The sequence below is a fragment of the Lissotriton vulgaris genome, chromosome 9, assembly GCF_964263255.1.
Source record: "Lissotriton vulgaris chromosome 9, aLisVul1.2, whole genome shotgun sequence".
Taxonomy (NCBI): domain Eukaryota; kingdom Metazoa; phylum Chordata; class Amphibia; order Caudata; family Salamandridae; genus Lissotriton; species Lissotriton vulgaris.
The window spans coordinates 585,521,411-585,538,008 of NC_141697.1; the positions used below are offsets into that span (position 1 = coordinate 585,521,411).

The window sequence follows — 16,598 nt, forward strand, 5'->3', positions numbered from 1 at the left end:
TTTCCAAGGTTCTCCAATGGCTTGCCTCCTGTTAAGAAGACTCAGGGCCAAAGACTATCTATCAGTGCTGGAGGCTCTTCTGCCGAGAGCCCTGAATTGCCAGGTGGTCCCAAATCCGGTTCCTTAGCCCGTAGATGTTGAATCTGGTAAATCTGAGAAGAAAATTCACGTATTGACTCTCAATGCCCGTTTTTGCAACGGAGCACCACCGCGCAGTGGAAAAATCAATACATCGCTGCTGTGCGGCCAAATAAAACTGACCCAACGCCTGCCGTGTGGATGAAATATCACTGCAGCCTGAGTCCTGAGCACTGTCACAGACATCCGCGTAGCACACTTTGATTCAGACGCAGGCCAGCTGTGCATCCAAAGAAAGAGACGCATCACCTGCTTCACAGCTGTGGAATCTATGAATCACCTGTGACGCTGCATCGACACAGTGCGTCTGCATTTTCACCACATCGTCCCTAGGTGCCAAGTTCTTCGACATTGCCCAGCCGTAACGAACCAAGGACACATGTCCGGAGTGTAGGGAGGTGGATACCTGACTATGGTTGCCCCCAACTTTTTGCCTGGTGTTTTGCTGGTTTTCCGACTTAGTTAACCTGGGACCCTGCTATTCAGGGCCCCAGGCCTACTGCTCTCTCTGTAAAATGGATTCCCTGTACCTTAGGTAGATAACCAATTGGTACTGGGCCACCTTATCAGACCCTGTAACTCAGGGCATAGGTGTACCCAGGGCCTACCAGGGGCTGCAGCATGTATTATGCCACCCCTGGCTGGCCATCCAAATCTGACACAACTGGCTGCACGACAGCTGGGGCAAGGTGGTGTAATCACCTTTTGCTTTAGATATAGTATACCTATATCTAACCCTAAAATGGACACCCGTATTCCTATCAGTCACTCCTATGGCAGGCCTTGACAATCCTGAAGGCAGAGTGCTTGGAATCGTGTGAGATGGTGCTCTGGCATGAGCTGAGCCAGTTTGCAGCTTGCGGAACCAAGTCCTAATAGCTGTTCCATGATAACGTGTACCATATACTCTTAAGTGCATTATAATCCTCGCGGTTATATGCTAACTCTGGTATCGCTTTATCAAAACATGTCGAGTAAAGTGTCATACGAATTGGAATACTAACCCCTCGCCAATTCTGGCGACGCGGTTAGCATTCCACCCTTCTAGAGGGACACAACATGTATGTAACTGTGAACCCCGGTTAAAGTTAACTCAAGCCTCAGCATCACAAAATGGATGCTGCCAACACAGACACAAGTCTGACCTCCTGCTGCTGGGAGTCCTTACAGCGAGGGAGGCTTGGACATAGGGTTTCCTGTCAGGGGCGGTGCTAGCACCATCCCAGACAGGGTTTTGTGTATCCTGGGTAGGCAGGGCTTTAGAGGAAAGTGACTGCCAGTGGCACCCCGGTGCTCACTATGCATCTGCCGGCTAGAACCAGTTCCAGGGGCACACCAGCCCCTGAGCTGGGGAAAGTCCGGCATGGGAGAGGGGTGTAACCACCCCCCTTCCTGGTCCCACCCATGGGCAGGACCTAGTCGCGTGCCAGCCCCTTTTCCTAGTATAAAGATAGGAGCGGGCCCCCTTCCAAATTAGATCATCTTTGAATCCTGAAACTACTTTCTACAAAAGGAACTCTCGACTTCTTCTCAAGATTTCTCCCTTGTGGCTAAGGAGTAGTCACCCTGCATCCGCAGGCACCATCCAAGCATCGCGGTCTGCTGTAAGTCTCTCCTCCGGATCAAGACTGCCCAGCTCGACGAGAACCGGCTTCCCTGGCACCTCTGACCTCAACCTGCATCATCAGCCCAGCTGAGATTTGTGGGTGTGACGAGACCTCGAGGGACCGGCCTTCTTCAGGACTGCACGACGCTTGCCCAGCACGACCGCCGAGGGATCCTCGAGTGAGTGCTTTGGGGTCCGAGAAGCCCCAGCCCTGAGCAGCTCCAGCACCGAAGTTCAGCCCTCCAGCATCCACCAGATCTGCGTGGGACCCTTCTGCTTTTTGCTGCTCACCGCGTTGTCTGGCTACTGGCCCGCTGGCTTGTGGCCTTCCCGACGACGAACGACGACATCAACACCGCTGGTCTGGTTGCTCCAGACTGGCCCTTGCTCCCCTCCAAAAGAGGAGCACCCCGGACCCTCCTGGTCCACTCCAGACCCCATTTTGAGTCCACCGCGTGGGCTTGAATTTACCAAGACTTGTTGCCCCAATCCTGGGTCCAGCGACGTCGACAGCAGCAACCATCGTGGGACAGCTCACACCTCCATCCTGGTCGCCGACAACGCCTCCTGGTCCGTGAGACTGCAGAGCCCAGCGTCGCCCACTCACCTGGTCAAGGTGACTCCATCCGGTGCCATCCTGGTGCCCATCTAATCACTGGCTAGTGATTCAGAACTTGGTCCCCTCTGCTTACAGGTGTCTTCCATCTTCGATCCAGGCTTGGATCCCTCCGAATCTCTTCACTGGTCGCCTGCCAGCAACTTCTTCTTTCAGGCTCCATAGACTGCAACGAGGATTCCCGACGTCTTTCCAGACCTATGCAGCCGCAGCCCCTGGGCTAGGTAACTTCGGCATTTCGGTGCCCCAGCATAGCCTCACTATCCAAGGGTCCAGATCCTTTTTCGTTTTCAGCCTAACTAGTCGGATTCGTCCGATAACACTAACTTTGTAATTCCTAGCAACCATAGACTTTGTTCCGCATCCCGCGTGAGAGTGCACACTCTGCACCCGATCTCCCTAGGCCTCCTGCTAGTAATCTGAAGGTTCAGTAGTCAAGTCCTAGCGATCCCAAAGCCTATTAGAGTAGTACTTACCTGCTAGTAATTTCGCATTCCACTTTTAGAGTATATGGTTTTTCGTGCCCCTCGGGCATTTGTGTAAATTGTGCAACTTTGCGTATTTTTTTAAGAGCTTTGTATTGTGCTTAGCACCCTGTCCTCATAAAGAGTCCAGGGTTGTTGTGTTCTAAATAAATATCCTTTTATTTTCATAACAACTTGTGTGGTGTCCTTTCACTTGGTGTTCAAGGGGTATATGTGATGGTATAACAGCTGGCTTAACACACCCTCTAGAGTTTAGCCTAAAGACTGCTCTTGTCCATGCTACTGGGATAGCTGGTCTACGGTTGACTTACAACCAATCATCAATAAGGGTTGTTTGGACTGATACAAAGTGCTCACTAGAATAGTGAACATTATATATCAGGCCAACTTCTCACACGGAGATAGATGCATTACCTCCTGTCACAGTAAGGAACAGAAGCATCACCTCCCCTCACAGTAAGTAACCAACGCATCACCTTCCCTGCAGAAAGGAACCGACAAATCACCTCCCCTGGCAGTAAGGATCCGACACATCGATTTGCTTTTCCAGCACCTCACCTGTGCATGTTTTCGTCTTTGATTTTGACGCATCTCAGGTACTTGGTGCTAAAAGGGACGCATCTTTAGTTCTCTATGACCTGAACTATTTTGAACCTTTAAAAGTGATATCTTGACTTGTGTATGTTGGATCTTGGTCGTTTTGGTCTTGATTTATTTAGATAAATATTGGTTATTTTTCTAAACCGGTGTGGTGTCCTTTTGTAGTGCTTTCACTATGTTACTCAGTGTGTACAAACATATGCTTTACACATGCCTCCGAGATAAGCCTGCCTGCTCGTGCCAAGCTGGGTGACTCCCTTAGAGTGAGGGCCCGTACTTGGACAGGGTGCAAATCACTGCCATCTAGAGACCCCCATTTCTCCCAATCACTTATTAGTGAACCATAGCTGTTTTACTTTAAAAATACACCTCAAAACAATATTTATTACTAATTCCACAGTGCACTTGTCCCAAATAATTTGACCCAAATACATGAGTTTCTCAAAGTTTTTTATTTTGTGCACATATGGAATTGTGGTGAAGTAGCTTAGTTGAGTAAATGTACAATTAAATCTCCTTTGGTGGCCACTAATGAACTGAGGACAATCAATACCACAGCCGTTTGTTAAATTTATTTTGGTGCTTTTATGCCACTATGTGTTTATGTGTGCTTAAAAATAAACAACACAAAGTGATTTGACCAATGTTGTTTCTGGGTGTACTAAGGATAGTTACAAGCCACCCACAAACAAAAAATAAAACTCCTCTATGTCAATCAAAAATGGATGTGGCAAGAAGTGTTTCTAAGATTCAGTTTCACAGAAGCCCCGTTTTTTCAATGTCTTATCTTTCCCCAGTGAGTTATTGTTCAACACACCAGGTACCGTTCAAGGTGCAAGCTGGCAGTCAGAACATTTTACCATTCCCAGTATCAAACTTTCTTCCTATTAGGAGCCAATGGAACAAACAGATCTGAGGAACCTATCCTGTCGCTGTGTTCTCTTACATCTCAGTGAGTGCAAATGCATACAGGCATGCAATCCTAGAAACGTAAAGTCCGTTCCCTCGCCAACATACCTGTAGAGTGGCACACTGTCAGTATGGTCTCCTTAGAAAATACAGCATGACAGCATAATTAAGAGAAGATTGGTTTCCATGCCATCAGACAAGGTGGTGGTGGTGGAGTCCGAACTCAAATCTAAAGTGGACCCCAAAACTATTTATTACCTACATTATTTAACAACAACAACACTTGAGCACTGGTCTGTCAGTGGTGTACGTAGACAGAAGAAGGGAGATTTTGTCTTTCAAGGGCCGAAGAAAGAATAATACAGAGGCTGATAAATAGCATACGACAGTGGAGGGCTTAAAATGGGGTGGTGGAAACGGGCAGCTGTCCCTCTGGAGGTGCAGAAGGAGGTGGCTGAATATTAAGGGGTATATCTGGGACCTGTGCCAATCCCATACTGGGAGGCATTCAATGAGAGAACATTACAGTATGAGCACTTGTTTACTTTAGGAGATACATGCATTATAGGACAAGAAACGTATCAACATTTGACACGGATAGAAGAACTATGTTTGATGGTAACTATGTTAGGAATAGGATATGTTGACCCGAGAAAGCAATTCTATATTGTGAATCATTTGCTGGCAATTGATTATGTATGAAAACGGACATATAAAAGACGACATTGAGAAGTGACGATAGATGTGATTTGTAAGAAGAATAAAAGTAATTGACACAGTATTCAAAATATGTGTGAATATTATAATCCGGAATGTATTTTGCCCATGTTTGTTTTTATGAGATAACCACAAGTGTGTAAATAGGCTACTCCATGCACCAATTAAAAGGCAACCCAAGAGATCTAAATACAGTTGCCAAGTGTTTATACCCTACAGGGGAAACTTAAGAAGAGTCTTTTTTTTGCACAACCTGCCTACTCCTTTAGTGAAAGATCGACCAGGGCAAGTTGACCAAGGAGTGTACTGCTAACTGGAAAGTTTTTTCAAGGGCTGACGAAGTAATGAATGCAGAGGTTGATAATGAGCCTACTTCAGTTGTGTTGCATATGCGGAGGTTCGTAGAAACCGGTACCTTTTACTGTGGAGGCGATAAAGGAGGACAGTTTAATATGTGTGATAAAGTGGACTTAAAGGCTCATGACTGTTTAAAAGGATTAAGATGTCAGCAAAAACTGAGCTGGGGGTTGGTTCATAGATGTAGATGACCATTCAGCAGTTTATGGCTCTGAAGTACAACAAAAGTTTATTTAAAAGCAAGGAAAATAGAGATCTAGATTATACTAGTGAAAAAATGGCATTAGAACTCAAAGAAAAAAATTGTCTTCAGTCATGACAGGGAGAAGAGGAGGTGGTGATGACTAAGCCTAGGAGACGCCCATTGGAAGGGGGTGAAAGGGAGTAGTAGGTGCATTGGATGAAAAGGAGCAATTACAATGTTAAAAAACAGCCCAGGATAAAGCAGAACCAGTTAGGTAGTTAGTAAAATAAGGTAGCTGGCTGTGCAAAGTCTCCATAAGGGTAAGAAGAGGAGGAACAAGGACTTTCATTTGTGACACGTGGAGGTGATGAAATTGGGGACCTGGGTAAGAAGTCAAAGTAGCACGACTTGAGGAAAGAACATCTTGGTAGGACAAATGGGGAATTAGGAGAGCAGATAGGGTGGTCCAAATGGAGAGTGGTTAGAAGTGGAGGATGGGCAGAGGGAAGGTCGGGTATGTGCCAAGAGTGGTGTGCATGAAAATAACTTAGGAAAATAAATAGAAGGCAAAGATGTTTGTTTTACGGGAGAACCTTATGAATGGAATAGGATTATGTCTCGATAGTACCCAAATTTTGCCTAGTCCAGGACCTTGTGGAGAACCTAAAGCGGTAGATTTTTGGCTATTAAATGGTCAGTGAATGGTGTTTCTGATATTGCAGACTTTCGCATGCGAGATTATCTTTAGTGTAGAAATAGCTAAGCAGGGTTGGGTGAATATAGGGAGAGGATAGGACACCAGAGCTAATCATACAACTGTGCTAAAATAATTACACGTATATGGAATAAGTGGAAAAGGTGGAATTATAATTCTGCTAGGTTTCATTTTCTTAGCTTGACTGTCTTCCAAAAGGTCACAGCATGTCTCTCCTTTTCTGAATTTACTAAACTAGGTTCATGACCAGATACACATCATTTAAAACCATCCTACACCTTAGGAGATGAGACTCTAATGATAGAACACCAGGCACCATTTTCAAATAAAGGCCTAAAATGCTTTAAAGCAAAATACATCTTTGTAATCAGAGTTACACTCATCAATAAGCTTCAGCTCTTCTAAGGGCCTGATTATGATGGCGGTCAGAAGGGCCTCTGCTGTCCCGTCAAAGTCGGCAAAGACCGATACAGTTGCGTCGGAAGTGGTCCTCCTGACCGCCATATTACAATGGCCACTGACAGGCAGTTTTCTGACTAGGACAGGAAAGTTCAACCGCCATAGTGTCGGAAGGGGCCAATGGAGACAGACAGCCGAGTGAAAAGCTGCTCTTACCTCCCACTCTATTACAATCCTCCTATCAGGCCATCCGACGGAGGCGGTTAACCCAGCTCGTCGGAGTTGGCGGAAACAGAGGGACAAATGGCACAAAGCCAAAGCCACGCACCTCTCCACGCCCTGGGATGCCATAGAATCTGCCTTACAAGTCCTGCCACGCTGCTCTACCTGCTCCAATATTATGAAATCTGACACCGTCACGGACCCCACCACTCCTGCTGTATATGAAATCACTGGCTTTCCGACCTCATTGGTTGGAATTGATGTCTTTCCGACTGCCGCTGTAGGAGATTTCCAGTGCATGAATTGCAATGGAGCAGTCGGAGAGTCCCCGTCGGTTGAATTTTTCTTGCTACCACGCCAGTCGGACAGCTTTAACGACCAGCATCGTAATCCGGCCCTAAGTGAAACACCTCCACCTGTCAAGAAGCCAGAAGTGACCTCCAGAGTTAACATGGTACAAGCAGAATGGAAGATTAATATTACACACACTTTAGACTGTAAATTGCTTCCAACTCCCCAAACCGGCTGCTGACGCAGATAATGAAATTCATAAAAGCAATGAAATGTCCATACAAATTCTATAAAGTCATATAGCTTCCAAACAATTCTGTGAGTTACTGCACATTTCAAAAGACTCCAGACTCCTTTAACGTCCCACAGCAGGTAATAAATCAGAGTGCAAAAATATAAAGAAATACATTTCAAACCTCTACGTGCTGGAAGGATTTTGCATCGACTGGCACTGGTCTTTTGAGAGGGGTCCCTGCTTTCAAAGACAGATGAAATCTGTGCAGGTAACGTACAGTTACTCTGTTTTTGTGGCTTATCGCCACAGTGGTTTACTCCCAGGGATGTAGGCATCAGTTACAGGTTCAGAGCCCTCCACTCCTCAACAGACGACCCCTTATGGATGTGAAGGGTTAAAGAATTACCATTAGCATCCACTTTAGAATAGAAACACCTTACCCTCTGTGCTCCAGGGTCTTTATGTTGAACCCCAGCGTGGGCGAGATTGTGTCAATGTCTTCTCCATTAAACTTCTTCAGTATTGTAGTTTTACCAGCATTGTCGAGACCACTGAAATGAACTCATTAAGGAAACATAGTAGAAGCCAAATATGTAGAGTGTAAAAAAAAAAAACAACCCCCACCTGGGATATCCCAGGGCTTCCCACCTACCAATCCTGGGGCTGACCACATGCTTCTGTGGGCCTGTGTCCCCTACCCTGTTCTCCTTGGACATCTCTATCAGTCATGAAACACACGAAATACCTCGAACTAACACACTGCTACTCTTCACTCACAGCCTCACCTAGCCCAATAACTGCCCACCCATTTGCATGGAAACCCCTCTTTATTTGCTATAATGTATCCCTTTCTCAACCAATATAAATTCAAGGGAGCACCACAAATATTTTCCACAGTATCATTTTCATACAGCAATGTAGAAGTGCCACAACGTACCCAGTTCTGAATCTTAACCATCTAGAATGCATTCACTCTTCATCCTCTGCCTCTCCCCCCCCCCCTTACAGACAAGCCTCCCCCATTTGTTTGACTCATTCATCTGTTCCCTGGACAACACCTGAAAAGTAACATATGTCAACCTTTAATGCATTGCACCCACATATGGATCATCTGAGCACTATGCAATATTAAGACTTGCAGACCCACAAACCTGTCCCAGTCAGGTAATAAAATTTGCTTTTGAGACAGACTTAAAACTCAAAAACTGCCACGCTCTTTTTTTTTCTTACCTATCTTTATCTTACTAGTCTCAGGCACCCTTCCCCTCAAATACGCTTGGCAATTGTCCAATATGCGCCGCCAACAACCTCCCACAGTGTACACGTTGCTCACAATCCTTTACCCACATAATTTGACACACCAAAATCAAGACCATGTGGATACACTTCTCCTCTCTTCCTGCTACTGCTTCATGCATTGTTTACTCCAATTCAACCTCAGGCACACAGGGGTGTGGAATTTATTAAAATATCTACTTGTCCATGGGGCAGGTTGCTTCATAAATCTACTTGTCCTGTAACAAAATCCACTTGTCCCTTTGGTGCCATGTAGTTCGGCAACACATTACGGCAGCAATCTCATTATATAAGAGCTCCTATATAGTCTCTCCGACTATGCCAGGGCTCATACCATAGTAGTGTTTGAATACTAGCAATCCCTTTATGTTGCCACGTTTCTGCAGATCTACATACTGGGACTGAAGGTAGTGGTAAGCAATAGTTCCAGGGTTGGAATGCCCTTTTGAGTCTGTGCAAACCTACTACCTTGCATGTTTTAAGGGTTTTCAACAACTCTTCTCTAATCTTTTCTAATTCTGAGAAATGTTGGAAATTTACTCCTGATAATGGCAGAACAAATCTTGCAAAAAAGAACTCAGGGGCCATATGACAAAAGCTAGAAGAGTTAACTTGTTAGCCCCATATTTTCAAATGAAGGCTTCAGAGTACTTTAGCAAAATTGTGGGGGCATTTTGAAAGGGTCTTGGGTGCATACACAGAGGATTTTGACCAGAAACAAACTCATGAATAGTTTTTACTTTGTGCTATCCAGATGTGCTCAACCATCATTTTGTCCCAGAAAGCCATCTCACAAGTCAGCAGATAGACCGAAAGGAAGGAGAGGTTTTGGAATAGGATAAAAAAAAAATCAATGGCAACTTAAAGAAAGAGTGACATAGGTGTGTGTTAAAAACACAACATGCAAAGTCAGAGAGAGCTGGGAAAAGTGGAGATTTGAGGACATTTGCAAAAGAAGGAAGCGGAATGAAAAAATGATGAAAATAATGAACTTACAGTAGACGTGACAGTCACCTTGGTCAAGAGGTTAATGTGGAGGTGGCTGCACCAATATTCAGCCTCGGAAAATGAATAATGTCCCCAGAATTTGATTATTACTTCACAAATCTGTAGGTGTCTTCCTCAGGACGGGTTTCAAAAAGGAGAGGGTACCCCACTTTCACCAGGGAACAGGGTAGGAAGACAGTTAGTCAAAGGGGAAATCCCTGGAGTCAACTAGTCCACTAATCACTGTTGGCCTTTCTTGTTGTAAAAGAAAAGGTCACAATATGCCATGGGTAATCGGACAAACATAAAAAATAGGTTTCCACAAAGAAATAGTCTTGTTTACAATCTAGATTTATTAAAATTACATTAAATTAAACAATAAAAACAGGATAAATTCATACAATTCTTCCAAAACAATTAAAACCCAAGATTAGGTATCTTGGAGGGATAAAAAATGATTATTCAGCAGTATTACACAAACACAATATTACAATACACGATAAATGGAAAAACAATCAGGATATGTTCACAATAAACAACAGACGAAACATAATCACAACAAACCCCTCGTATGTAAGTGGCCCGCTTGATATCTCTGCCACTGTATTTCACTAGATCCAGTAGCCGTAGACAATTTGGTTACTCTAAAGCTTTAGTGGAAAGATGTGATACCCATCTAAAGTTTTACTCGGCCCTATCTGGATTCTTTTAGACCAAACAGTGCGTCGACGCGTTTCGGTGCTCAACACTTGATATCATTGCACCTTCCTCAGGACTTCTTATTTCTGGGGTTTCGGGGAACGGATGGATACACCGTATCCTCGGGACCGTGTAGGAAACGTTCCTAGATGGGGTTTATTCGAAGTTTCACTTTTTACTACTTAAGCGCTGTTTGTCTGCTTCTGCCTCGTTCCTTCACTCGTAGATCGAGTGAAGGAACGAGGCAGAAGCAGACAAACAGCGCTAACCTGAACATATCCAGTTCAGGAGTAGACCAACGACTTTGTATGCCCGTTCTAAGAACGTTTTAAACACATCTGAGATACACGACAAGTGGGCAATCGCCTGATAAACAAAAAACCAAGGAACCCCATAAAAAGGAGCTCCCCTTACAGGAGAGAGAAGGCTCCAAGAACTTCAACTTAAGTAGTAAAAAGTGAAACTTCGAATAAACCCCATCTAGGAACGTTTCCTACACGGTCCCGAGGATACGGTGTATCCATCCGTTCCCCGAAACCCCAGAAATAAGAAGTCCTGAGGAAGGTGCAACGATATCAAGTGTTGAGCACCGAAACGCGTCGACGCACTGTTAGGTCTAAAAGAATCCAGATAGGGCCGAGTAAAACTTTAGATGGGTATCACATCTTTCCACTAAAGCTTTAGAGTAACCAAATTGTCTACGGCTACTGGATCTAGTGAAATACAGTGGCAGAGATATCAAGCGGGCCACTTACATACGAGGGGTTTGTTGTGATTATGTTTCGTCTGTTGTTTATTGTGAACATATCCCGATTGTTTTTCCATTTATCGTGTATTGTAATATTGTGTTTGTGTAATACTGCTGAATAATCATTTTTTATCCCTCCAAGATACCTAATCTTGGGTTTTAATTGTTTTGGAAGAATTGTATGAATTTATCCTGTTTTTATTGTTTAATTTAATGTAATTTTAATAAATCTAGATTGTAAACAAGACTATTTCTTTGTGGAAACCTATTTTTTATGTTTGTCCGATTACCCATGGCATATTGTGACCTTTTCTTTTACAACAAGAAAGGCCAACAGTGATTAGTGGACTAGTTGACTCCAGGGATTTCCCCTTTGACTAACTGTCTTCCTCAGGACGGCAGCCAGAGAACAAGTCAATAGAGACTACAGAGGCAAGTGTTGCACCTGTGCACTGTCCACAAAGAGCGTAAAAGGAAGCACCTTGCACCTGTGCACTGCCCACAAAGAGCGTAAAAGGAAGCACCTATCAGTATCCTCCGGGTGTAACAAGTTCTAGGCATGCCCTGACACCAGAACATGGAAAACCCCTGCCATCACATGTATGACAGAGGTGACGACACTTAACATTCACATCAACATTACTTGGGCTCTTGAGATGGAAAAGGTGTTACAATGGGAGTCAGTGATGACCAAGAGTTTACATGGAGAGCCAGTGATGTATCGGGGTATGCAGGGTGAACTACAGAGGGAAGCTGTGATGTCCTGAGGTAGGAGTGATGTAACAGGATGAGCAGGAGGCAGTGATGTAACTGGATGAGCAGGAGGAGTTGCATAGGAAGGCAATGACCCCCTTAGTCGGGGGTTACAGTGGAACCACTGATGGCCCATTAGTTCACAGCTAAAAATGGGAGAGGTGTTAAAGAAGGAACCACTTATGGCTTCAGGGGATGGAATACCACAAAGCTAGGGTTATGCTGATTTTTAAAGAAGAGAGATGGTTTGGGGTTTAACAGAAAAGGGAGAGGAGAAACACAGCTAACTATATGGATGGTAGAGAGCAGAAAGAGATAGGAGAGCAGTAGAGCAGGGAAATGGAGAGATAGTTGTTTTACACTGGTAGTTTGAGAGCAAATGAAGGGAGCAAAAGTTAGCTAGAGATGTATAAGGATTTAGATAAAAAAAAAACAAGAAAAGAAAGGGGACATTGATGGGGTAAAAAATACAGCATGGGGCAAGTCTGGGTTTCAATGGGAAACTGGAACAGGGGCAGAGACTTTAGACACAGCAAGGGAAATGAGATGGGTTGTACAGGGAATTAGAAAAATGACAGAGCTGCAAACGGGAGAAGGAAAGGGTGGTAGACATAGCTTGTGGTGGTTGGGGTGTTACGTAGCGCGTAGAGGAGGTTCGATAGTTGATACTTTTGTCATTTATGCTGGCTGACAAACAGCATAAGTACACATTCAATTGCTTCTACTACCTCTTCTGAGAGTTTTGCAAAGTTAGCTGTTTCTGCTTTAAGCAGCTTCTAACTGGTACTTTTCCATGTAGTGTATTTACTTGTTTTGCATGCGATTAATTTGCAGCAGAATAAAACGTCCTTCCTGACTGCCTAGGATTAAGAGCCTTGGATTTGTGGTAGCATTTCGTGTCCAGCTCCATTGCAAGATGTAGCTGAGAAAGAGAATCTGGGGTGCTAGAGGCAGATTTCTTTGGACACAGTTACATTACCTTCTCAACAGAGTTAACTTTCAATCTATTTTTAAGAAGCGCTTTTCTGTGCACTGCATAAACACATTGTCCTGCCTTACATGCTGCTTTAACTATTTACCCATCCCAGTATATTTGAAGTACATTTCTGGCTAATGTAGGCACACAATGCACCAGCTCTTATTGAAATGTGGCTTAATTATCGGCTGCCATACGAGGGTGCGGAGCCTCTAACCTTTAATCCCAACCACTTAACCACACTGTGTGATCCTGGGCAAGTGTTGCGTTTTCATGGTCCTAATGTCCTAATCTTCCAGGATTGGTTGTGCTTAGATAAAGGTTAACCCCTTGTACTAAGCGCTCCCTAGAACAACTATATTTTTCTAAACCGCATAGGAGCAAGGGGTTTGACCAAAACTTTAATGGCTTTTGCAGGGGCAGCGAGGTCAAGAAGACCTTTCAGAGACTTGCTTGCAATAAATTAGATAACATATGGGTTATTCTGATGCCTGTGGACATGCCTGTCTTAAGTAAGACTAGAGCTTTAGTCCCTGTGAGGGCCTGAGGTCACCTATCCCGCAGCAGACATTGTAATTGGATGCCTTTCGTCCTGGCTATAGCAGAGATCACCCTTAGTCTAGCGCCCCAGTGCTTCCCTTAAGTCATGCTTACTGCTGCACAAAAAAGCATGTAAAGTCCCATGCCATTTTAAGTGCAAGATTTTGGTGACATTTAATTGAAATTAAGGCTCAGGGCTTTTAGTTAGTGGTAAATATTTTACTTGCAAACCTGCCTGCAAAGGCAAACTATGTTTTGCACCTTCTAATTTCTTCTTTGGGCCTCGCATTCCTGGATGTTGAAGGGACAAGTGAAAAACACCTAGTTTTCTAGGTAGAAGGCACTGGCAAAAGGCTGGAGCAGATAAGCCACGAGGAGAAAAAAAAGCATAGTGCAGGCACCGGGTAAGACTTGAGAGGCTCATGGAAAGGAAATTGACGATGAGAGCCGTAGGGAAAGTAAGGAGCTTTAATGTAGACCCTATCTGAAACATGAGATGCCCAGGGTGGGGAGCAGGGGCTGTAGGTGAGGCCAGTGGAGAGAAAAAGCACTAGATAAGTGCAGAGGGAAAACAATGTGCGAAGGGAATGGCCCGTGAATTACTTCACTGCAGGCCTCAATTGCGAGTGAGTGGGGAGCGACCTGGGGACTGTATCTCAGAGGCCCAGGGGCAGCACATCCGAAGGGTGAACAAAGAGCCCAGGAGAGAGCAGGGTCCGCCAGGCTTTTACCCACAGATGATGTGGCTGTTCTCGGACTGCAGAAGCGGCGTATTGTTTCCCTCTTGCTCTGAGGAATGAAAGGGCCCCGAAGCCACAATAAATCTTTGTGGGGAAAGACAACAAGCTCTTAGCTGATAGCGCTGTGCAATTTCTGTATGAATCTCTGTATCTGTTCAACAGCCTGTGAGTCCGGACAAATCTTTTAATCTCCCCTTGCCTACAGCAATAAAATATAAATGCGTCCTAGTGTAATGTGACTCGCTCTTCTATAAAGCACTTTGTTTCCTTCAGGTGTCTCATTTTACTATAGTGCTTGGTCCACTTGTCCTTGGGACAAAACAGACAATAAAACTTCTTGTCCTTGCATGAAATCTAGATGTCTCGGGCGTCGGGCGATACGAATTGCCCTCCCCTGGGCACACTTCATACTCTCCACCAGCTTTTCACCCTTATTGAGCTCAATATCCCACATTCTTCAATCATATTATCCTGTCTCTGCATCACACAATTAGTTTGAAATTTACTTTCAAGTTCAAAAATTTGTATAGCACACTACTCACCCAGAGGGTCTCAATGCGCTTGAAGGAGGGAGGTGAATTTACTTATCGAATATCCAGGTTTTTAGTTGCTTTCTGAAAGAGAGGTGGTTCTGAGTGAGGCGGAGGTGGGTGGGGAGAGAATTCCAGGTTTTAGCCGCTAAGTAGGAGAAGGATCTTCCCCCATGGTGGATCTGTGGATGCGCGGAATTGCGGCGAGGGCTTGATTGGACGATCGTTGTTGGCCTCTATCATTTATGTTCCAAGAGTCAATACTCTGAAATTCCTTGTTAACAAGCAACTTTACTCCGTCTTTGCAGATTTTACTCACATTTTCACATCATTTCTTCATTCAAACTCACTTTAGCCATGCACAGCAGAATGCCTTTCTGCCATAAGTTACTAGTTGGTCAGTCAACCCTACCAAGTCCGAAAGAGTGTTTTTCCTCAATCACCTCGCAAATATGTAGTCACTGCATCTGTCTCCTCCTTGGTCTTAATTCCTCTAAACTCCTACCAGAACCAAGAGCAAATCATTTCTCAACTATTTGAAATCACATTTCCACTCATGTCCTTTTTCAAACACTTAGGAGGCTGGCGCCCAATGGACAATAGATCCCTATGGTAGTTCATCGAATCAAAATCGTTCACATTCAGTTTCCCTTCAGGTCCTGGTACCCAGCAAGTGTCATCACCTTGGATTTAACCTTGCACCAAACCTACTTCTGGTTTATACAGCAAACCAAACAAAAAATAACTACTATTTGTTCAGATGATCACACATTATTAATCATCTTAACCTCTCTGTCCCATGGTAACCCCAACCGTCTGATAGGTCTTCCTTCTGGCACACGATCACTGGAACACTCCCGCCCAGCATTCTGGCCGTCTTGCTTTAAAAATTACTAAAAGAGCACCCATCTGACCTAAAGAGCGCAAAGAAATACCTACACTTGACAATCTGGGGTATTCCACACCAGGGTTACACCCAGGACTTAAAGAAGCTATGGTTTTAGTTATTGTAATCAAGTATTCTTGAGCAGGCCGGCCAGTTAAGCATTTGCCAATACGAACATACATACCGAATACTAAACAACCCAGCACTCGTGTTTTTTTATCCTTTGTTTTATATGGACATGCATATTCTGTGCATGAAAACACCGCTTATGATTCGTAGCATACATTTTAAAAACTGAAATTAATTGTTCCAGGACTTCTCAAAGAAAAGATGATTTATAGCAACCAGAGTGTTGGTGGGCTTTTCCCTCCATTAGTTTTTCTCTCCCGGTAGAGGTGGGGTCCACTAAAAAAGTAATAACTGGGACGATGACGTGCAACGTGGGCTAAATGGTAGTTGCCCATGGTAAGGAAGCAGTTCATTAGATGCGCAGAACTTCTCCGGGAAAGTTAAAAAAAAAATGCCATTTCTAATGAAAAGATGTACATTTCATTGGAATCTCTCCCATCAACGATGCCAATTTTCGGACCAGACGAGGTGTTTCTACAAATGTAGGATTACGGGGAAAAACACAGAACTGTTGAAAAGATTTCGCACGCTTTTGACCGAAAAGCACATACGTTGCTCGTTTGATGGGACACATCAACGGCTTCTACCTAGTTACACAGCAGTGCATTTTGAAAGCTATAGTTTCGGAGCCCATAATGAAAATGTACGGGGTATCTACAACATGGGTGGATACAGCATAAGCAGTCGGACTTCACGCTCCTTCTGCTTCATCTTCTTCAGGATAGTGAGGAGTCCCATTATACCTGCAGCGCTGAGCTGCACCGCTACCAAACCAGCACCGGAAAACCCATTAGCAACTTCCGGTAGAATGTACCGCGCCCATCGTCAGGCGACCGTCTC

The 16,598-nt window shown here is 44.4% G+C and overlaps 1 protein-coding gene across 2 annotated transcripts in view; it reads right to left on the minus strand.

Moving 5' to 3' along the window:
* The window catches only part of ARL2 (ARF like GTPase 2), a 104,731-nt gene extending 88,152 nt beyond the window's left edge, over positions 1-16,579 (minus strand). The window contains exons 1-2 of one of the 2 annotated variants that reach the window (XR_015299970.1): positions 16,432-16,564; positions 7,915-8,025 (exon numbers count right to left, since the gene is read on the minus strand). Coding sequence is in view for 1 of the 2 variants with exons in the window: in XM_086938154.1 (XP_086794280.1) it covers positions 7,915-8,025; positions 16,432-16,496 (176 nt within the window). In the remaining variant the exon portion in view is untranslated. Of the gene's footprint in view, positions 1-7,914; positions 8,026-16,431 lie in introns of both variants that reach the window. The other variant, XM_086938154.1, reaches the window with a different exon arrangement.
* Positions 16,580-16,598: the final 19 nt, after the last annotated feature.